General features: G+C 40.5%; 1 protein-coding gene across 4 annotated transcripts in view; it reads right to left on the reverse strand.

The window, feature by feature from the left end:
• The window catches only part of LOC132403001 (ADP-ribose glycohydrolase MACROD1-like), a 1,163,451-nt gene that overhangs the window by 208,367 nt on the left and 931,117 nt on the right, over positions 1–23,967 (reverse strand). For 3 of the 4 annotated variants that reach the window (XM_059986201.1, XM_059986200.1, XM_059986199.1), the window contains 2 exons: positions 18,400–18,457; positions 17,143–17,231 (listed from right to left, as the gene is read on the reverse strand). The exons of the other annotated variant lie outside the window; for it this stretch is intronic. In XM_059986201.1, the coding sequence (XP_059842184.1) occupies positions 17,143–17,231; positions 18,400–18,457 (147 nt within the window). The remainder of the gene's footprint in view (positions 1–17,142; positions 17,232–18,399; positions 18,458–23,967) is intronic. 4 annotated transcript variants of the gene reach the window in all.

Here is a 23,967-nt window from a genome sequence, read left to right on the forward strand (position 1 = left end):
CATAGTAGAACTCAAAGTGGAATGCAGTCAATTACATACAAGATCTCACAAACAGTGATGTGAAAATAACTTGATAATCTGCTTCAGTAACAGTGGTTTATGCATGGAGGATAATACTGTTATTCTCTTTTGATATGGTGCCAGCAGATCTGTTAAGAGAACAGATGCAGCCTTGTTTAAATGTCTCACATGAAAGAGATGGCGCCTCCAACAGTTCTGATGAAGGGTGATGGACCTGAACCAATATCTATAATGTTTTCCATATAATTCCAGCTGCTGTCTCACTAGTGATATTTGTTTAATATCTCCAACATAACAGCACTCCCTCACTACTGCATTAGTGTCAGACTAAATTTATAGTATATGTGCTCATGCTTCTGGTCTGAATCTTGAACACAGAACACTCTGCTCTAGTGGCAGGTGCACCAACTTAGTCACACCTAGCACAATGAGAAGGAAATGCATCATGAACCAACTTTCTCCTCTGGGCTGGGTAAAACAGCTTATGATATCACTGCCTCCCAGTTAAGCTACATAGTTTAGTGATGATGATGTGCAGCAAAAGAGTATTAGATTGCTTGTCCATGCTTTAGCAGCTTCCATCTCACAATCTTATCTGTTTATAAAATAGATAAAATAAAAGCTCATTATCAAAAGCTGCACTGGAAGAAAGGGATGGCAGCCTTGTGCAACTACATGTAAAATAAGTCTTGAAATTCTTAAGGTTTAGTAAACGTAAGTAAGCCTGTTCACAAACTGATATATTTCCTTTTAGAAAGCATATTATCATCCATTGTTTATCCAATAAAATGTACAACATGATTATGAAGAGTTATTTAGATGCAGTGCTAATGCTTGGTAATTACAATTCACAGTGAGAAGCTCAGGCGAAAAATCAACACAAGATTTCTTTATTCTGTGTTTGTGTTATCCAACCAGACCCAATAGTTGATCAATAGTAGTGCTACTGTGTGCTGGCGGGGGCCAGGCTTTCAAATGTGATAATCTCTCAAATTTGGAGTTGAGCCCAAAGCCAATGATTTCACCAAAGATCAACAAGCACTATTTAGCATTCTCGAAGTGCAATGCTACGCTGTGCTAAAAGACAGACTCTGGAGACAACAGCAGATCTGATTTTCTGCATTATAAGCCTGTAACACAGCCAGTTGAGAGGATTTGTTTATGAACATGGGTGGATAGATAGTCTTCATTTCTCTCCTGGGGACATCTTATCCTTTTAATATTTATGGCACCATATCTGTCAAATGTGGAATCGTGCAATATACCACACAGAGACTCATTAGGCAAAAATTATACCGGACAGAATGAAAATCTGTTTGAAATCTGACGAGGGAAGCAACAAAATATAATTCCAAACTACCTCTATGGGTCGTGATAAACATTAACATATGACTGATGATAGAATTGTTGCCAAAATAAAACGGCTCAAGAATGAATTTCAGTGCAGATTCTCTGTTCAAATGCTACTGATATTGGCAGCTACATATTTTTGTCAGAGGTCAAAATCGGAAATATTTAGAATTGCGTATATTGAATCATTTTTCTCAATAAGTAAATGAACATTTATAATGTTTTGTGATATTTGTTTAATTGGGTTGTTTTTAATCCAGTTTTAGGACTTATGTGAAGGTCTAATCACGTGTTAGGTCATATTTATGCAGAAATAGAGAAAATTCTACAGGGTTCACAAACTTCCAGCACCATTGTATGCAAAGAGCTGAAAGTGAAGAGAGAGATCTTAAATGGATTTTTTTGCATTAGCACTTACTCAGGAAACAAACACAGAGCTATAGAAATGAGTCAAAACAGCAGTGAGATCATGGACTATATGCAGATTACAGAGAAGGAAGTGTTCTCTTAGACCTCATGGGAGGTTAAGTGCAGAAATAGTTGGGGCACAAGCAGAGACATACAAAACATCCTTATCCATGAGTGAGGTACCAGAGGATTAGAGGATAGTTAATGTTGTTCCATTGTTTAAGAAAGGTACTAAGAATAAGCAAGAAAATTATAGCTCGGTGAGCCTGATATCATTAGTGGGCAAATTATTGAAAGATATTCTAAAGGAGCAGGCATGCAGAATAAGTATTTGGATAGACAGGCACTGATTAAGGATAGTCAGCATGGCTTTGTGCACAGTATATCATATCTAACCAATATTCCTGATGAAGGGTCTTGGCCCGAAACGTCGACAGCGCTTCTCCCTATAGATGCTGCCTGGCCTGCTGTGTTCTACCAGCGTTTTGTGTGTGTTGTTGTTTTAACCAATATTATGGAGTCTTTTGAGGAAGTTACCAGGAAAGTTGATGAAGACAAGGCAGTGGATAGTGTCTACATGAACTTTATCAAGGTCTTTTACAAGGTCCCACATGGGAGGTTGGTCAAGAAGTTTCAGTCAGTTGGCATTCAGGATGAGATAGTAAATTGGATTAGATGTTGGCTTTGTGCGAGAAGCTAGAGAGTGATAGAAGATGGTTGCCTCTTTGACTGGAGGCCTGTGACTAGTGGAGTGCCACAGCAATTGGTGGTGGGTTCATTGTTGTTTGTCATCCATATCAATGATTATGTGGCTAATTGGATCAGGAGATTTGTGGATGACACCAAGATTGGGAGTGTAGCAGAGAGTGAGGAAGGCTATTAAAGCTTGTAGTGGGATTAGGACCAGCTGGAAAAAGGGCAGAAAAATGGCAGACGGAATTTAATACAGACAAGTGCGAGGTGTTGCACTTTTGGAGGCCAAATGAAGGTAGGCTTACGCTGTGAGTGGCAGGGCACAACGGAGTGTGGTGGAACAGAGGGATCTGGGAATACAGATCTGTAATTCCTTGGAAGTGATGTTACAGGTAGATGGGGTTGTAAAGAGAACTTTTGGCACATTGGTCTTCATAAATGAAGGTATTGGAATATGGAGTTGGAACGTTATGAAGCTGTTCAAGACAATGTTGAGGCCTCATTGTCTCAGTGTGCAGTTCTGTCCACTTCCCTGCAGGAAAAATATCAAAATACTGAACAAGGAGAGAGAAAATTCACAAGGATGTTGCCAGGACTTGGGGACTGGCATTATAGGGAGAGGATGAATAGGTTAGGACTTTCTGACCCTAACCTACAATCCTGATGGGAAACCTAATCACTTTGGTCTCCTCCTCCAACCTGCAAATAGGCAGACGCTAAGGAGCAAGATCCAAAGGTTCCATAATGATGCTGGACAGCTGTGGCAGGGCTTGAATGCCATCACTTCCTACAAAGTGAAACCAAGCAACATTAAGGCTTTGCTCCAAGATGATCTCAATGTCTTTTATGCTCACTTTGACCATCAAAACATGGAGGCTCCTTCATGAACTCCCACAACCACCAGTGACTCTGTGATTTCAGTCTCTTGAGGCTGATGTGAGAGCATCCTTCAGACCCAGCCCAGACAGAGGACCTTGCCGAGTACTAAAGACCTGTGCTGATCAACTAGCTGGAGAGTTCACCAATATCTTTAACCTTTCACTCTGGCAGTCTAAGTTGCCCACCTGATTTACGCAGGCTTCAGTTATACCAGTGCCTAAACAGAATGTAGTAGCCTGCCTCAATGACTATCATCTAGTAGTGTTTACATCCATTTTGATGAAGTGCTTTGAGAGGTTGGTAATGAAATATATCAACTCCTGCAAGAGAAATGGCGGATCCACTCAAACTTGCCCATCTTCACAACAGGTCAATAGCTCAGCATTCAATACTATCAAACCCTCAAACCCTCAAAACTAATCAACAAAATTCAGGTCCAAGGCTCAATACCTCCTTGTGCAATTAGATCCTTGATTTCATCATTTGCAGACCTCAATCAGTTTGGATTGACAACATTTTCTTCATGATCTCCATCAGCAGGGGTGCACCACGAGGCTTATGTGCTTAGTCTCCTGCTCCACTCACTTCAAATGTATGACTGTGAGGCTGAGCACAGTGCCAAAGCCATATTTCAATTTGGTGAACGCACCACTGTCATTTGCTGAATCAAAGGTGATGACAAATCAGCACATAGGATGGAGATTGAAAATCTGGATGAGTGGTGCCACAGCAACAACCTCTCACTCAATGTCAGCAAGACCAAGGAACTGATTATTGACTTCAGCAGGAGGATATTGGAGGTCCATGAGCCAGCCCTCATTGGGGGATCAGAGATGGAGAAGGTCAGCAACTTTAAATTCCTTGGTGTTATCATTTCATAGGATCTGTCCTGTGCCATTACAAAGAAAACATAGCAACATCTCCACTTTCTTAGAAGTTTGTGAAGATTTGGCATGTCGTCTAAAACACTGACAAACTTTAGTGGATGTGTAGTGGAGAGAATATTGACTAGTTGCATCACAGCCCTCTATGCAAACACCAATGCCCTTGAACAGAAAATCCTACAAAAGTAGTGGACACAGTCCAGTTCGTCACTGGTAGAGCTCTCCCCAACATTTAGCTCATCAATTTGGAGTGCTATTACAGGAAAGCAGCATCCATCAACAAGGACCACCTCCATCCAGGCCTGCTCTCTTCTCTCTGCTGACATCAGGAAGAAATTACCAGGTTCAGGAACAATTATTGCCCTTCAACTATCATGCTCTTAAATCAGAGAGAATAACTTCACTGACTCTTTCAAGGATTCTTCACCTGATGTTCTCAATTTATTATTATTATTATTATTATTTATTTTTAGTTTTTTTCTCTTTGTATTTTCATTGTTTGTTGTGTTCTTTTTGCACATTGGTTGATGTCCATTATGTTGGGTGTGGTCTTTCATTGATCCTATTGTTTCTTGTATTTACTGGGACTGCCTGTGAAAAAATTAATCTCAGGATTGTATATGGTGACATATATGTACAAAGATAATAAATTTGCTTTGAACTTTATTTGTTAGAGCATAGGAGATTTAATAAGTGGTGTACAAAATTATGATGAATGTAGCTAGAGCAAATGCAAGCAGGCTTTTTCCACAAGAATTAGAGGTTATGGGTTAAGTGTGAAAGGTGAAGTTGCTTAAGGGGAAACTAATGGGGAACTTCTTCACCCAGAGGGTGATGAGATTATGGAATAAGCTGCCAGTGGAAGTTTGATTTCAATATTTAAGAAAAATTATGTTAGGTACATTGATGGGAGTGTTGTGGAGGGCTATGGTCTAGGTGTAGTTCAATGGGACTAGCTAGATTAATAGTTCAGCAGGAACTGGATGGACAACCCTTTTTCTGTGCTGGTCCCCAATTTCAGCATTGTTTCACTCTCTTCATATTTCTTCTTTTACTTAACATCTGCCCAGAGATACTAATTCAATTAGCCAGTTTCCTACCCACAGTGATCATATCTTTCAGTCTCACTTAATCTTCACCCTGTCACATTCTTTCTGTCTTCCCCATTCACCCCCTTCTCTGACCCTTAAAACATGTTTGAAATGTTATTTAAAGCATGTTTGGCCAGGTTATTTCTTGTTGAATATCACACAGAAAATAGATCATCTATTATTAATTCTTCAGGGGAGCTTTGTCTAAATCAGCACCACTTCCTGATATTCCAAGGGACTATATCTCAAAATACTTTATTGGTTGAAAAGTAATTTGAGACAGGCTTAATTTGTAAAAAGCAGCAAACAAAGCCTTTTAGTTGCACCATGGAGTAATGCTGAGGAATTTTTACCCAATCTACTTAGCAGTGATTGACGGTTGGGTGGACGGAGTCCATGATCACTATACCCTTTTGCTCCTACAAAGACTGATGATTGCTTGAAACATCTTTCAAGGTGCAAATAATATAATGATAGCATTATAAATTTTTTGGATGGATTTTGCAATAGTATTAGGGATTGTATTGCAATGTTAGAAGATTATAATTTGCACAATTCTACATCTCCCAAAATGGCACAACATAGCAATTTCATATCCTGGATGTTGTCATCTGAATATTGGCCATTTAGGGAGCATATCTACTTTGCATAAAGTGGTCAGAATTCATTGGAGGGTAAAGTCCTCCAAACTCAAGGGGTTATGAATTTGAGTCCGAGCTACTGCTGCGGATCAATGTCACCTGTGGGGGTTGAAGTAACAGGTCCTGTTCCTTCTGCTACCCTTGAAGGCAGGCTGAGTCACAAATGCACTGTTTGTTCTTTTATGATGGCTCTTCAGGCCTGTAAATGTTTCACTCTGTGCTCATCACTTTAAAAAATAAAGATGAGTAAGGAGTGGATGTGGGTTTTTCAAAAGTAAGTTGCCATTATTCATTTGTAAACAAAAGATGCTGTAGCTTTTCACATGGTTAATATTTTCATCAAATCTGACAAACAGATTAGTCAGTGGTAGGGCAGCAACAGAATCTCTGTGCTCGGCACTTGACCAGTATGCAAGCACTTCAAAGGTCTGCTGCTTTCAGTAAAATGTCAACAAACTGTGAGATGACAGGTGAAAGCTGAGAAGAACAAAAGCACATTAGTATACTTGTACAATTGGCCATCTGGTTGGTAGAGGCGTGCATTGCAAATCTATATAATCAAATGCCTCTGGGCCAAGAAAAACACATGTCCTTTACATTATAACTATGCACAGCATCCACTTTGTGTGCTACAGATCCTGAGGACACACTGGATAGTGTAGAGGGATAGAGTGCTTAAAAGAAGTGAGTTGAGGCACCGTTCCTGAGGAGACATTGCATTTTGCATAATTGAGCACTTAGCAAGGTGCAATAAAAAGATGCTAGGATTAAGCAGAGTGGTCATTCTGTGAGTGGGCCAGTGGAAGTGTGGGGAGTTGAGACTTTGGTTCAACGAGGCTTCGATGAGGAGAGGCCTAGGCTGTAGGCAGATTTTGATTCATTATTTATTCTTTCTTTCTGTTTGCATATTTAGAGCAGTAGGGATGCCAGGCAGGATAGTGGAATGTTCCTCTTGTGGGATATGGGAAGGCAAGGAGACCTCCAGTATCCCTGACAACTACACCGGTAAGAAGTGCATCTGGCTCCAGCTTCTAACAGACCATGTTAAGGAATTGGAACAGAAACTGGATGAACTCCAGATCATTTGGAAGGGTGAGATGCTGATGGACAAGGACACACAGGGAGGAAGTTACACTGTAGATACAAGACACAGATACTGAGTACTTTTACAGTACTCAGATACAGAGTACTCTGTGGGCGATCCACTCAACTACAGGAATACTGCTAGCTGGATGGGGTGGTGGAATAACTCAGCAGGGGAAACCCACAGCAGTCAGGTCACTGGCACTCAGTTTGGCTCTGTGGTTCAGCTTGGAAGGGAGAAGAAGAGGCAAGCAGTAGTGACAGGGCAATTCATTGGTTAGGGCAGCAGAAAAGGGGCTCTGTGGATGAGAACGAGGTTCCCAGATGGATGTTGTTTCCTGGATGCCAAGGTCAGGAACATCTTGGATCAAGTCCACAACATTCGTAAGTTGCAGGGTGAGCAGTGAGAAGCTGTGGTCCATGTTGGTAGCAATGACATGGTTAGGAGGGGTGATGAGGGCCTTCAATGTGAGTTCAGGGAGTTAAGTGCTAACTTAACTGACAGTACTGCCAGGGTTGTGATGTCAGGACTGCTATTCTTGCCACATGATAGCACAGACAGAGATAGAAAGATCATACAGTTTAGCACAAGGATAAGGAGAGGGTGCAGGAGGGAAGACTCCCAGATTTTTGCATCACTGCATTCTCTTCCAGGTAAGGTGGAACCTGTACAGAAGGGGCAGTTTGCACCTGAACTGGGGGAAGACTACTATCCTAGCAGGAAGGTTTGCTAGTGCTGTATCGGGGTGGAGAAGGGAGTTAAACAAGAGTTAAAGGGGTTTGGGACTTAGAGTACCAGAAGTCCAGATAGTGGGGTGGTCGTGGAGAAAGATGTTGGTAAGTCTACAAACAAGGTCAGGATTCAGAAGGTTGAGCACGATGGGTCCAATGTTCTGAGCTGGGTATATTTCAATGCAAGGAATATTGTAGTAGTAAAGGTGATGGAGATTAGGACATAGATCAGCATGGAGAATTATGGTATTTGTAGACATTAATCAAACTTGGTTTGAGGAGGGGCATGACTGGCAGCTCAGTGTTCTGGAGTTCCCTTATTTTAGATGTGATAGTGTAGAAGGGATTAAAGGGGGGGGGGTAACTGGTGACATTACTAGTCAGGGATGATTTCATGGCAGTGCTCAGTGAGGACAGAATGGAGAGCTTGCTTAATGAGGTTTTATGGGTAGAACTGAGGAGTAAGAAATGTATGACTGCATAAATGGGATTATATTATAGGCCATCCAGCGTCCTCAAGATTTAGAGGAGCAAATTTGTAGAGAAATCATAGACTGTTGTGAGAAACATAAGGTGGTGATACTAGGTGACTTTAACTTTCCACACATGGACTGGGACTTCCATACTGCAAAGAGTTTGGGAAAGAGTTTGTCAAATGTATTCAGGAAGTTTCCTTAATCAGTACATAGAAGTCCCAACTACAGAGAATTTAATAAGATCTCCTATTCAGGAATGATATAAGGTAGGTGACAGGAATTTGTGTAGGGGACATTTTTGCATCTAATGATCATAAAACCATACAACATAGGAGTAGAATTAGGCTTGTCAGGTCATTGAGTCTGCTCTGCCATTCCATCATGGCTGATCCCGAATCCCATTCAGCCCCACACACCTGCCCTCTCACCATATCCCTTGATGCCCCAACCGATCAGGAATCTATCAATTTCTGCTTTGAATATACCCATGGACTTGGCCTCTACCACAGTCTGTGGCAGAGCATTCCACAGATTCACTGCTCTTTGGCTAAAAAAAATCTTCCTTACTTCTGTTCTAAAGGGTCACCCTTCAATTTTGAGGCTGTGCTCTCTAGTTCTGGATACCCCCACCAGAGGAACCCTCCTCTTCGTATCCACCTTAACTAGCCCTTTCAACATTCTGTAGGTTTCAATGAGATTCCTACGTATTTTTCTAAATTCCAGTGAGTATAGGCACAAAGCTGCCAAACGCTCCTCATATGTTAATCCCTTCATTCCTGGAATCATCCTTGTGAACCTCTTGTGGAATCTCTCCAATAACAATACATCCTTTCTGAGATAAGGGGCCCAAATCTGTTGACAATACTTCAAGTTCAGTCTGACTAGCATCTTATAAAGCTTCAGCATTATTGGCTTGCATATTTTATTCCCCTTGAAATAAATGCCAACATTGTATTTCTTTACTAGACTCAACCTGTGAATTAACATTCTGGAGATCTTGCACAAGGACTCTGAAGTCCCTTTGCACCTCTGATGTTTGAGTTTTCTTTCCATTTAGACATCAGCCTGCACTACTGTTCTTTTTACCAAAATACATTATCATACATTTCCCAACACTGTATTCCATAATACCATTAGTTTTGAGGTAATTATAGAAAAGGATAGGTCTACTTCTTGGAAGGAGCTTCTAAATTTGTGAAAGGCCAATTTTGATGGTATCAGAAAGGATCTGGCAAGTGTGGATTGGAACAGACTGTTTCTGGCAAAGATTTACTTAGTATGTGGGAGATCTTCAAAAGTGAAAATTTTAGAGTATTGAGTGTTATATGTCCCTGTCAGAATAAAAGGCAAGACTAACAGGTTTAGGGAACCTTAATTTTCAAGAGATATTGAGGCCCTGGTTAAGAAAAAAAGGAGACGTATAGCAGATATAGGCAGGTAGGAATAAAATAGTTGCTTGAAGGTCATAAGAATTGCAACAAAACACTTAAGGAGGAAATCAGGAGGACTAAAAGAAGGCATGAGGTTGCTCCAGCAGAAAAGGTGAAGAAGAACCCCAAGGGATTCAATGGATATATTACCAGTGAAAGTCTAGCTAGAGACAAAATTGGTCCTCTGGAAGATCAGAGTGGTAATCTACTGAGGGAGCATAAGTGGGGGAAGATCTTAAATGGACTTTTTACATCTGTATTTACTCAGGAGACAGACACAGTCAATAGATGTGAAGCCACAGAGCAATGAGGTCATGGACTGTATACAGATTACAGTGCAAACACGAGGAAATCTGCAGATGCTGGAAATTCAAACAACAACGCACACAAAATGCCGGTAGAACACAGCAGGCTAGGCAGCATCTATAGGGAGAAGCGCTGTCGACGTTTCAGGCCAAGACCCTCCGTCAGGACTAACCGAAAGGAAAGATAGTAAGAGATTTGAAAGTAGAGGGGGGAGGGGGAAATGCGAAATGATAGGAGTAGACCGGAGGGGGTGGGATGAAGCTAGGAGCTGGAAAGGTGATTGGCGAAAGTGATACAGAGCCGGAGAAGGGAAAGGATCATGGGACGGGAGGCCTCAGGAGAAAGAAAGGGGGGGGGGAGAGCACCAGAGGGAGATGGAGAACAGGCAAACAACTAAATATGTCAGGGATGGGTTAAGAAGGGGAGGAGGGGCATTATCGGAAGTGAGAGAAGTCAATGTTCATGCCATCAGGTTGGAGGCTACCCAGCCAGTATATTAGGTGTTGTTCCTCCAACCTGAGTTTGGATTCATTTTAACAATAGAGAAGGCCATGGATAGACAATCAGAATGGGAATGGGACGTGGAATTAAAATGTTCAGTCTTTATCAATCCAGACGATAAAGTGGTAAACTGGATAAGCAAATTTGTGGTTGGAACTAAGATTGGGGTTGTAGTGGACAGCAAGGAAGACTATCAAAGCTTGCAGTGAGATCTGGACCAGCTGAAAAATGATTTTAAAATGGCAGGTTGAATTTAATGCAGCCAAGTGTGAGGTGTTGTACTGTGGGAGGCCAAACCAGGGTAGGACTTGTACAGTGAATAGTAGGGCAATGAGGAGTGCAGTAGAACATGGATCTGACAATATATATCCATAATTTCTTGAAAGTGGCGACACAGGTAGATAGGGTCGCAAAGAAAGCTTTGGTACATTAACCTTCATAAATCAATGTACAGGAGTTGGGATGTTATGTTGAAGTTATATAAGCCATTGGTGAGGCTTAATTTGGAGCACTGTATGCAGTTTTGGTTACCTACCTACAGTGAAGACATAAATAAGATTGAAAAGGTTCAGAGAAAATTTACAAAGATGTTGCCATGACTTGAGGACCTGAATTATAGGAAAGGTTGAATAGATTAGGACTTTATTCCCTGGAAAGTAAGAGAATGAGGGGTGATTTGTTCGGGGTATACAACATCATGGGGATATAAATAGGGTAAATGCAAGCAGACTTTTCCTATTTAGATTGTGAAGGACTACAACAAGAATTCATGGGTTAAGGGTGAAAGTTGAAATGTTTAAGTGGAACTTCTTCACTCAGAGGGTGTTGAGGGTGTAGAATGAGCTGCCAGCGGAAGTGGGGTAGATACAGGGTCGAATGCAATATTTTAGAGAAATTTGGATAGGTACATGGATGGGAATGATCAAGAGGGCTATGACCTGGGACTAGTTTGACAGGACTAAGCAGATTACAGATTTGGCATGGACTAGATGGGCTGAATGGCAAGTTTTTGTGCTGTAGCACTCAGTCTCTTTGAGTGTATGATGCACAAACACCTATAAATTCATCCTCAGTTGAAGGTGCTAAAGACATTTGATAGCAGCCCTTCATGATTTATCCATTAAACATTGCAAAATGTTGCAGGAGATACTGCAAAGCTACAAAGGATAATCAAACCTCTGTATACATAGAAAATATTACTGTCTTCTACTCAAACCCATTGTCTGCCAAGAGATCAATTTGTCCAGCTGACCAGTTTGAATTGGTATTGAACTCCAGAGCCAAGGGTGAAGCCATGTTCTTGGGCAAATGGCTAAACTATTTTTTTTCTGTTCCCTTTACTATAAAGGGTGACTACCTGCCATATGATGAAAATTTAGTTCAGGGGAGCAGGGGGATGTCATGATAAATATCCAGAGTGGGTACACAATCAAAAACCAAAATTGGGTATGTGGGAGTGGTGCTTGATGATCTGTCAGAATGTTAAGGTTCCAATCCCAATCCAAAAACTCTGCCACAAAGACACAGCCTGACATCCAGAGCAAAACTGAGAGGGTGCAGCCAGTGCTCCATGTGCTGTCCTGGTAAACGAGATGATCCCAGCCAACGTCTGTTTCTCATTCTCAGAAAAACATTACCACAGTATTTATGGTTAGAGGTTGCTGATCGGTGATTCCCTGCATTATAATAATGATTGGACTTTAAAAAGGCACTGACAACACAGCGTTTTAGGGCATCCTGAATTTATAGAAGACCATAAACATAAGACCATAAGATATTGGAACAAAATTAAGTTATACGGCCCATTGAGACTACTCTACCATTCAACCATGGCTACTGTATTTTTCCTTTCAGCCCCATTCTCCTGCTTTCTCCCTGCAACCTTTGACACTCTTCCAATGTAAGAACAAATGAGCTCCTGCTTTAAATATATCTAAGTTGTCTGTGTCAATAAATTCCACACAATCACCACTCTTTGGCAAAAGTAATTCCTCTTTATCTCTGCTCTAAAGGAATGTCCTTCTATTATAAGGCTGTACCCACTCATCCTTGACTCTCCCACTGTTGGAAACATCCTCTCCATATCCACTCTATCTAAGTCTTTCAATTTTCAGTAGGCTTCAATGAGATCTCCCCTCAATCTTCAAAACTTTAGCGAGTGCACGCGTAAAACATTACTTGAATTCAATTATTTCTTCCTTGTAGATGGTGGCAAAGTCTTTCTGCTTCTTTATGTCCAGGGAAAAGAGCTAGCCTATTCAAAAACAAATAGAAAACCAAAGAACAGATCACATAGCTGGAAGCAATTCTAATCACACACTGCTGTTAATTAACTTAAGGCCAGAAACGTTGAAGTCTTCTTGAATTGTTCAGCCATTATTTGCAACAAAGGAATGACACAGAGAAAGAATAATTTTCAGAATTAGAGTTTTGATAAGTTTAAAAGTAAAAATTAAAAGAAACACATCTATTGATCCATGCAACTACCTCACAGCATCAATGTGAAAAAGTTTTGGTCAACTCCAAAGTAATCCCATAATAATTAAGCCAGAAAAAAAGAGGTTAAACTGAAAAGTTGTTCAAAATGTAACAAAACAGGACAATGTCAGAATAGACTCAGAATCAGGGGAGGAATGAACTATTACAAAAGATGGGATAAAGTGGTCAAGTTTCACTGAAATACTGTTTTAATTCTGCATTAAATCATTGACCTAAGGTGACTCATTAAACTCTCATATCAGGCTACAACAGATTAAATTCTCCTTCAATTCATAGAATTCATCAAGGCGGATTAGAGAAAATTTAACTTAGTTTTTATCCATTTAACTATAAGACGATCACAATTACAGCACTTGATGTTTATCTCTGCTGCAAAGAAACATTGGCAGTTTCAGTCTTATCAGATGTGGGGTGCTAACTGAAGATCTCTTGTGACATCCCCAGCGCAAATTTTAGTGTACATGTTGAAACAGCTGATGTTCAATAAACATGAGTTCAATCCGTTTAATCACATCAACTTAAAAAGACCTCTAAACAAGTGTCAGAGTTTGTGATATCCAATATTTGTGCTTTGTGACTCATCATGAAGTCTGAGAACATTTGCAAGCAACATAAACTGAGAATGCAAGTGTCAATGGGCCATTTGTCCCTGAAGCTGGAGCGGACAGCTCTTATCAGCAACTGTAAAGGTTAAAGGCAATAAATGCACTGGTGTTGATTTGAACCTGCATTGTACTAATTGTGTATCAATCTGCTTCGGTCTGTATATAACTAACTCACAGCCCGCACAAACAACATGATTGAAAAGACATATATGTTTGAAGTGCCACATACAAAATGGTGGAGAAACTCCGTGTGTCAGGCGGCATATACGGAAATGAACAAACAGTCGACGTTTTGGGCCAAAATCCTCCATCAGGACTGGAAAGGAAGGGGGAAGTTGCCAGAATAAGATGGTTGGAATAGGGGAAGTTGAAGCCAGGTGGGTAGTGGACGGAGGTGGGGTTGGGGTGTGAAGAAGCTGGGATGTTTCTTCTGGGAAAGGCAAAAGGACTGATAAGGCAAAAGGACTGAAAAGCTGGGACGTTTCTTCTGGAAAAGGCAAAAGGACTGATAAGGCAAAAGGACTGAAAAGGCAAAAGAAGGAATCTGATAGGAGCGTAAAGTGGATCATGGGAGAAAGGGAAGGAGGAGGGCCACCAGGTGGAGATAATAGCCCAGTGAAGAGAAGAGGTAAGTGATCAGAGTAGGAGGTGGATGGGAAAACATGTCACAAGTTAGAAAAATCAATGTTCATCAAGAATGATGATTACATAGAACGTGACATCACAGTATGAGCCCTTCAGCCCATGATATTGTGCTGACCTTTTAACCTACTATAAGATTAATCTAACCTTTCCCTCATACATAACCCTCCAGTTTTCTATCATCTATGTTTCCTAAATGCCTCTGATGTATTTGCCTCTACCACCACAATCCTGTGTAAAGAACAAACCTCCAACTTTAAAATTATGGTCGATGGTGTTGCCGTTGCCGCCTTGGGAAAAAGGCAGTTTCTGTCCACTTAAAACCTTACAAGTCACCTCTCATCCTTCTTTGCTCCAAAGAAAAAATTGCAATTGTTCAGAAATGTCCTGATATCAGCAGGTAAGTAAGATGTCACTGAATTCACAGATACAGGCTAACTTCACTTTGCAGTTACTGTTCTAATTGTTTAATTGATGTTTTCTTGTGAATGCTACTGCAAGTTTTTCACTGCACTTGTGCATACTTTTAGATGACAAGAAGTCTGACTTTGACTTTAGTTGATGTTCCATACTGTTAGAAAGCTTACTCCTCATTCCTGCCACCGATAAAGTTGCATCCTCCAGGTGATTAAGCCGCATACATGCATTTGTTTTTACAGTGCTCAACAACCTGAGATTTTTAAATGGTTAAACTAGAAAGCAGATATTTTTTGTTATCTAATTACTGCCTCAGAAAAATAAACAGGTCAAGAAAGGAGCTGTCATTTAAAGAAAATGCATAGTCACATAGTACCATATTAGAAAAAAACAATAAAAAACCCATGAAAAGAAAACACACGTTTTCTAGATGTCCAAATATTATAGGCACCCACGTTAAAATGCTCCACATCTCAAAATGCACATTAAATTACCGATATACAATGGTGGAATCAAGCCCCAGGCTCAGTTAGGGCATTGGTGATGCGGTCATAATTGGCTACTGAGCGAAAGATATGATTAAATGCAATTGGAGTGGGGTTTTGACTTAGACCTGCAGAAAATGTGGAAGGGGAAACAATCTGAAGGGGAATACTACAGAAAAGGATTTGGGTGGCAAACTCCAAAATTCTGGACTGACTAAGTTAGTGCCTCTTTAACTTGTGCTAGAACAGACCTCTTATGCAGCATGAAAATCTGCTTCTGCTTGAGTGGTTCTTGCTGTTGGCAGGTAACACATAGATAAAAGCCTTCCGTTGAAGAGCAGTTTCCATGCCAACTAGTGATGCAGCTTGTTAGGATGCTCTCTACTGCACATCTGTAGAATGGCGAGAATGTGGATGTGTAAAGTCCAGCTCTCTTTGGCCTCCTGAAAAAGTAGAGGCATTGGTGAGCTTTCTTGACTGGGTCGGGTATGTCCTGGCACTGTGAGTGGGTGCATTCCTAGGAGTTTGAAACTACTTGCAGTTTCCACTGGTGTGTTGCTGATCTAACGGGGTGGGGTAGGGGTGTGAGTGGTGCGAGTTCTCCTGAAATCAATAATAATCTCTGTCTTGTTGACCCTGAGGAAGAGATTATTTGCCTAGCGTCAAGCCTCGAGTTTTTCCACCTCCTCTCAGTAGGCCATCTAATCCTTGTTGGTGATGAGCCGCACTACTGCCGTGATAATCAGCGAACTTTATCGATGTGATTGCTCGGGTATTTGGCCATGCAGTCACAGTGTGAGCAGAGTGCACAGCAGTGGGCTCAGCACACAGACCTGGGAGGCACCTGTGTTGAGGATGTTGGGGAAGGATGAGCAATTATGCATCCTGACTATCTGAGGTCTGTCCATCAGGAAGTCCAACACCTCTTTGCACAATGCTTTTTTTTTTAAGATTGAGGCGTAACAGTTTGTTCACCCCTGTCATAGAGTAGTAAGCATACTGGTGAGTGTTAAATGTGGCAGGAATGGAGTTTTAGATAAGTACTTCATGATGATTGGCAACAGACCACGGAATGGTAGTGATTTAGTTCTGAAAGTGTAGAGTTCTTTGGCATAGGGATGATGATGGCTGATTTGAAGCATGTGGGGGCAGCAGCCTAGATGCCTGAAGTGTTGGAAGATGTTCGTGAAGACATCAGTGAGATGGTGTGCACACCTCTTGTGTACTTGGCCTTGGAGGTTGCCTAGCCCGGTCACTGTACAGGGGTTGACTCCTTGCAGAGTCCTTCTCATGTCTGCTGCTGTTACAGACAGTGGCTGCTCACCTGGGAGGGTGCAGCTTTCATGGCCAACATTGTGTTGCATGCCTTGAAGTGCATAAAAGTTGTTTGGATTTTCGGGGGGGGGGGGCGGTGGAAATCACTGGTACAGTCAACACCGTTTTTCCTTGCATAGTCAGTAATGCCCTTGATGCCCAGTCACATATGCTGGAGTTATTTATCAGAAGGGTGTTCCTGAAATTTTTGGACTTAGGCAGCCTTTGCCCTTTTGATGAGCAAGATCAAGTTTCTCCTAGCTGCTCTGAGAGCTGTTCTGTTGTGTCCTAGGATCTTTACTATAGAGTACACCTCTGTGTTCAGCCAGGACTTTTGGCTGGGCCATGATATGACTGTTCTTGAGGTACCAAAATTGTTAAATCACTCGCTGATTTGGCCAACAACAGATGAGGCATATTCCTTGATAGCTGTGTCTTCTCCTTTTATGGCCGTCTCCTTGTACACTTTTTACCACACTAGAAAAGCTAACTTCAGTAAGAGTTCATTGGCTTAGGTTATTTATTTGCTATTTTTGAAGGGGTGAACTTCCAGCTTTTTATAGCACCTCCATTTGCCCTTGGAGTTTCCATTGCCTTTAACATGAAATGTCTGAGAAGTTATTTCAAGGTGAGCCCTCTACGAAATCCGGGATATGTATAATTAAAGAAAGCAACAGTGTATTACCTTAAGCAATTTGGTTGAAGATGCGCAGTTCCTGATCTTAGCTTGAATATGCGAAGAGAAAAGAGTAAGGCCAAGAGGCATGATGTTTTCTGGAAGACAGGTAAACTCAGCATTTTCTTTTGTTTTCATAATTTTAGCCATCCAATTTGGAAGCCAGGGGACAGAGATAGGAGGGATGCATCTGAGATAGAGGTAGGTGGGAAAATTAAGGAGATTAGGGTTCAAAATCAGGGGGAAGCTCAGACAGTAAGGTTGTGGTTGATTGATCAGAGGTTGAAATGGTTCATCCTTGCTTTATTTTCAACATTGTTGTCTTGGCCCCTCTTCAATTTTCTCCTTTCTTCTTTCTCCATTTTAACATTCATAATAACACTGTCTTTTCACCAAATTTTTACTCATCTAGTCAACCTGAATATTACCTGTGGCTCTCTATCAAGTTTAACTTGATACTTTACTCCATTAAACGTACATTTAAATATAAGGAGTATGGAATCCCTACACTTGTTAAAAATTTTTTTAGGGCTAAAGAGACTATCAAGACTCACCATGCTATCACACACAAATCTAATGGGAAAATAATGCAACTTTACATCCTTCATCTCTGAGAACATCAAACTCCTCAGAGAGATAGTAGATCGGTAAGGACTATGTGGCAACAGAACTACTCAGAGTATCTTACTCCATAAACCGAGGTCAATCTGTTTTTGTAATAGTCCAGTGATTGTTTCTCGTCAAAATACTGCTCCTACCAGAAACTTGTAAGGTTCAACTAAATATAAGACAACTGAAACAATGGACCATTTATTTAATGGACCATTACAGTACTAGCGTAAAATATCAACAGATTTGATTCAGAGCCATAGGGAATATTCAGGCTGAGTTAATGAGTAACCATTTAGTGAAATGGCAAGTTTAATGACATGTTAAAGAATGGAGAAAGAAGGGTGGGGGGCGGGGAGGAATCGAAGAGTGACCAAGGCATCCAATGTTGGGAATAATGGCAGGACGCACAATGGGCCAGAATCAAAAGAAAGCAGAGGGCTGTAAGACAAGAAGATTCTCGGGATTTAGGAACGACAAGGGTAAACATAACATTTAGAAGCAGGGTAATTTGACCTGAGGAGGACGGTAGTGCCTGAATTTTATCCACAGTGAATCATGCTTACTATACCACCAGGTCATCAGGTCAGCTGGGGAAATCATCACATTATTTGCCAGAGGGGAATATCACTCATTGGGCAAGTTAATTAAAAATACCTGCATGTGTCATCCAATAAAAGCACTGAGAAGGAAACTTGTTTGCCAGTTCTCTTAGCTAGAGATAACAAACAGATGATAGACAAAGTTAACTGAAATACGGGCAACAGGTAGGAAATTTAAAAAAATTTTAATGGCAGATTATTGAACAAGTTAAAGAGTTGGAAGTCTGCAGGCACTCTGCATAGCTCTGATATGCTTCACTTGCGTAAGCAATATTTCAGATTTAAGTGATAAAAACTGCCCTTAATTTTCCCTGCACCAGGGAATTGGTTACAGGAATTTGGCGTGACTGGTGAGCCTGCCAGCTTATACTTTTCAGTCACTTACATTTAATTCTTCCTTGCTGTAATACATCAGAAAGCAGATGGCTTCTAATCAGACACAAATTCAAGCAGCTTATTTTAAAAGTTCAGCTTTATGAACTTTATTCTACATGGAACAGTCTATGCAACTTTACATCCTTCATCTCTGAGAACATCAAACTCCTCACAGAGATAGTCTATGTTTCATTTCTTCCCTGGTAATACTCCACAACTCGTCTGCACTGTACTGACAATTGCATTGGCACTGCTTCCTGCACCCATGCTGAGCCTGTCAATTTCATCAACTTTGCTTCAAACTTCCACCCTACCATTAAATTCACTTGGACCATTTCTGACACTTTGCTCCCCTTTCTTGATCTCTCTGTCTCCATCTCTGGAGACAACTGCCTACTGACATCTTTTATAAACCAACTGATTCCCACGGCTATCTTGACTATAGCTCTTCCCAACCTGTTGGCTATAAAAATGCTATTCCCTTTTCTCTGTTCCTTTGTCTCCACTGGATCTGTTCCCAGGATATGGCTTTCCTTTCCAGAACATTTGACATGTCCTCTGACAGGGCATATTCAGGAGATATGCAATATAGTAAAAATTTATTTTAAAAGCAGTATTCAGATCTGAATATGGATGGTGGGTTGAATCTAAAATACATCTCAGAACAATCATCTTCCTGTAGCTGCCTTTTTAGAGTAAGTTGCAGACCAGGAAATATCCAATTGACCTGAGATGTCTGTACATGCATGAATACAACCTCTCCTTCTCCCTCTCCCTCTCCCTAGTTTGGCTTCACAGGGTGTATCAAAGTGGAAAACGCTGTAATTTGCTTGAAGTGGTTTGAGAGGGTGAGCAACTTTAATTTCCACAGAGTTACTGTTTCAGAGGATTTGTCTGGGCCCAGTACCCAAGTGCATTTACAATGAAAGCACAGCAATGCCTCTACTTCCTTAGGAGTTTGCGAAGATTTGACATGACATCTAAAACTTTGACAAACTTCCACAGATGAGTAGTGGAGAGTACATTGACTGACTGCATCACAGCCTGTATGGAAACACCACTCCTCTGAAACCACAAAAAGCTGGATGACAATCACAGTGCAGGTGGTATGGTAGAAGGATAGGATGGTAAACTACACCATTGCTTATTTTCTTACGGTCAAACTTTGATGATGAATGGTAGAGCTACCTCCTGACCAATATTTATTGCTTATTTAAAGTCATAAAAGCTTTGTACAAATTGCCTTTTATCCTTCCTATGTTACAATACTGACTACAGCACAAAAAATAATTCCTTGACTACAAAAAGATTTTGGACAGCACCGGGCTGTCAAAAGAACAACACAAACATAAGATTTGCTTTACAAGCCATTGTTGCATTCAGATTTCAAGGTTTAAAAGTGTACAGGCAAAATGTTTCCACTGTTTGATAAGTCCAATTGTGTTCAGTACACTTCCATTCTTACAGAATATGTATTGCTCATTGTGAGAAAAATAACAGTGCCACAAAGTAGTCAAGTGTGGACACAATTCTCTTCCGTGGCTTCTTACATGTTTGTGACTCGGACTGCTATTATGAATCCCTATTACAGGATGTCTGAACCTTTAGTGTAGATTCATGGTTTGAAGCTGGGCATCAAAAAAAGACATTGGAGCTTCCATGCTTGATTCCAAGACCATTTTCCCCATCAATAACAAAAATCAGGAGTAACTTATAGGAGCAAATTAAGAGCAATTCTTAAGAATCTGGTTTTTGCGAAGTACATTGGGAGTAACATATTAAATATATCTGCCTTTTATACTTACAGGATGTTTCATTATCAAAAAGCATTAGGTATGAAAATCAGTGTTCAGTTGCACATTACAAGCCATATATGCGATATATGCATTGTGCTGTGCATGACTTGGCACTATGTTTTGCAACTTGGCCTTGGAGGAATGCTGTTTTGTTTGTGTGGGTGTATGGGATGTCTAGGGAGAGGTAGCACCTTTGGTGAAGGAACTTGCAGTGTGCATTTCAGGGCAGCTGACTCAAATTTGGTTCCTGCCAGAATCTCGGCTCTCACCTCTGGCTCCAAGTAGCTGTCTGCATACGACAGTGGCCACACCCTGGTACACTGCTTCAGCAGGTGGGATAAAATAGGTGAGCGTAGCCAGTGGGCTCACACTCCAGTGAGATAGGGATATGCCTGTCCTAGCCTGCCAAGTCAGCTCCAGCCAACTAGGTGGATGAGATCTACAGTGAGATGCAATGGCTAGGAAGGCAGTACAGCAACATTTGGTGGAGAGCAAAGGTCATGATAAGGCACAGATAACACTGTGGTCGTCCACTGCAACCAAGGAAGATCCCAGTTTGTGATGCTTGCTCATACCATTAGACCCAGATTTCTGAAGTCGAGAGAGTGGAACTGCCCTAGTACAACAGCTTTTCCACTTTAAAAACTCTCCCGCACAGGTTTTCTGGGATTGTCATACACAACGGACAACCAGAAGAAAAAATACCATGTATGGTTGAGTGACAGTTAAGCTTAAACCTGAACTTGAACTTAAACTCAAACTTGATCTTTGGTTCTAAGAATTTATTCCATCCACTGCTTAAAATATCTTAAATTCTGAGCCACTATTTTTGATGGACCAAGAAAGACTGATTTAAAATTAGATGCCTGTTAAAAAATTTCCTGGCCCACTTTATCTACTCATGTACAAACTTTCCATGATCTACAAATTTATTTGACAATTTAATCTCATTACTGATGAGTGTAGACTAAGCACAAAAGCAGCCAGTTAAAGCTTAATATATTAATGCCTAACTAAAGAATTAATTGGTTGGTAACTTTTAAGATACCTTGCTTCTGATTCAGTTAAGCTTACAGTATTACAACAATTCTTTGTGCTACGGGACATTCACTTTAATGGGCAAGGATGCAGATTGTCTGATTAGGAATGGCTAGTCTTTTACTTCATGAGAGAATGGTTCAGTTCATTATTTAGTTTATGACCTGAAAACATTTTGCTGCAATAAGATATTGGACTGAGACTTGGCATTGTAAAGTACCTAATCATATTCTCTAATCCCAAGTTTAAAAACAATAATGGTGAAAAGTGAGATACAGTCTTTCATACAGTAAGTACAAAAACATGTCCATTAGTCCACCTTGTCCATGCCAACATCAAGCAACCAACTTTCTTCACCCCTTCTATGCCTTGGTGAAATAAATACTTGTCCTTAAATGTTGTGAGAGTCTCCATCACCACCAAAGAGTTTTCCAAGTACCGACATCTCCAGATGAAGAAAATTCCTCCTTCTAGCCCCTCTAAATCTCTCGGGCCCTGATCTATCCTTCTCTCCCTCACCTCAGCCCTGAATCGTACCACAATCATCTCTGCTCCATGAAAAACAAACCCAGCCTCTATTGTTACTGAGGCACTCTATCAGAGGTGCATGCTATAGCATAATCACTGCGGTGACAAAAACTGCACATAATATTCCAGGTGGCCTAATTAATTGTTTATAAAACTGTACTCATGACATCCAAGCATTTGTAACTTATGCCCTGTCTAATGAAGACCAACCTCCTTACCACCAAGATCTATCTGTTTCTCTATGCCCGGGAATCAACCATATTATGAATATGACCTATCTTTATTTGACCACCTAAAATATGTCATTTTGCACTTTTCAAGAGTGCAAACTTGCTGAATAAAGAGAGTTAAAATACCATTTGCCATTGCTCTCCTCAATTTACCAGCTGATCAATATCTTTCTGTAGCCTGAAACTATCCTGGTAGCTATATACCACACCACCAATTTTTGTGACATTGGTGAAGAACTGAGTCGGGATTTTCAACCTTCAAGATCTCTGCACATTACCAAATCCTGTAATTTATCTCTTATCCAAGTTGTTTGCTCCATCACTGAAGCATCACTAGGTTCAACAACCTAGATTCTGGGCAATTAGTTCACTCCCTAAATTCTTACAACTCCCGACTTCTCATTCTTCCGATAGAATGCTCCTTAAAACTCATCTCTAACGAGACCCAAATATCTGCTTGGGTGATTCAGCATCAACTTTTGTTTGAAATTATCTTGTGAAGCACTTTTGCTGTATTAAAGCGGCACTAATTTTGGCGCTCTTGCTGCAGGTCAAATTTCACCTGAACACAGAAAGTAATGACAGAACCTAGCTCATACAGAACAGTTAAATATGGGAATACAGTATCAGGATTCAGCCATTTCACTCCTCGAATATAAACAAAAATGGTGGAAACACTCAGTACACCTACTTCTATACATGCTGTCTGATATGCTGATTGTTTCCAGCATTTTCTGTTTTTATTTCAATTTTTTTAACATTTTGTTAACTTTGTGAGCCTGTTCTGCTTGTCTCTGAAGTGGTGGGTGTGATGTTGTGGGTGGGGGGGGGGAGAAAGAAGATTCCTATTTCAAAACTAAATTATCAACTTTCTATGGGAAATCTTCTGAAGATTAGTCTAAATCCTGACTTATATTCCAACAAATATGAATGTTGAAGATGAGTGACAATTCCAGTTTTGAATGGTGAGTAGACATCACCGATCTATAGATATTGATAGATTAAAATAAGGTTTAATTTAAATCATACTGAATCTAGCCCAGGTGATTTCAAAATTCCCCCACTAATGAAATATGAAGACAACATTACTATATTTGGTCCCCACTCAATTTATTTATAAGATCTTCCAATCAATGCATAATGTTAGTGAAATAATCAAATCTGAGGTTTAAATAGAGATTATTTTCCATGAAACAGACTGCTGTAAGCCATATTCTAACATACTGGCTGATTCCTTATCACTAGACACAGTGATCAAAGAGTTAAATTGAGTTCTCTTAATTTCCAAGTCAGTAGATTGGTGAATATAAAACTAATTTGCCTCATAATTCACCCCCAGTTGGCAGCTATAAATGTATTATTTAGTTGAGTCAGTGAGTTGAATTCTGCCTCTGAAATTCATTTCACTGAAATTCTAAGCAATAAAGTGTGTGGAAAATCAGCCTCTCAAAACTGTATCAGATCTGAATGTAGCTTTAACAGATTTCTAGACCAGAAAATGTCATTCTCTATACCTCCTCGAGATAATGATGTTACTATTGGCTGCCAGTGTTCAAAGTATTTTAAAACACCACAGAGTTGATATTTGGTAGAATTACATGAATATCTTATTCCAACAAATTGTTGTCCAAAATTAAGATCTGGGTCTTTTGTGGG

The sequence above is a fragment of the Hypanus sabinus genome, chromosome 12 (genome assembly GCF_030144855.1).
Source record: "Hypanus sabinus isolate sHypSab1 chromosome 12, sHypSab1.hap1, whole genome shotgun sequence".
Classification (NCBI taxonomy): Eukaryota; Metazoa; Chordata; class Chondrichthyes; order Myliobatiformes; family Dasyatidae; genus Hypanus; species Hypanus sabinus.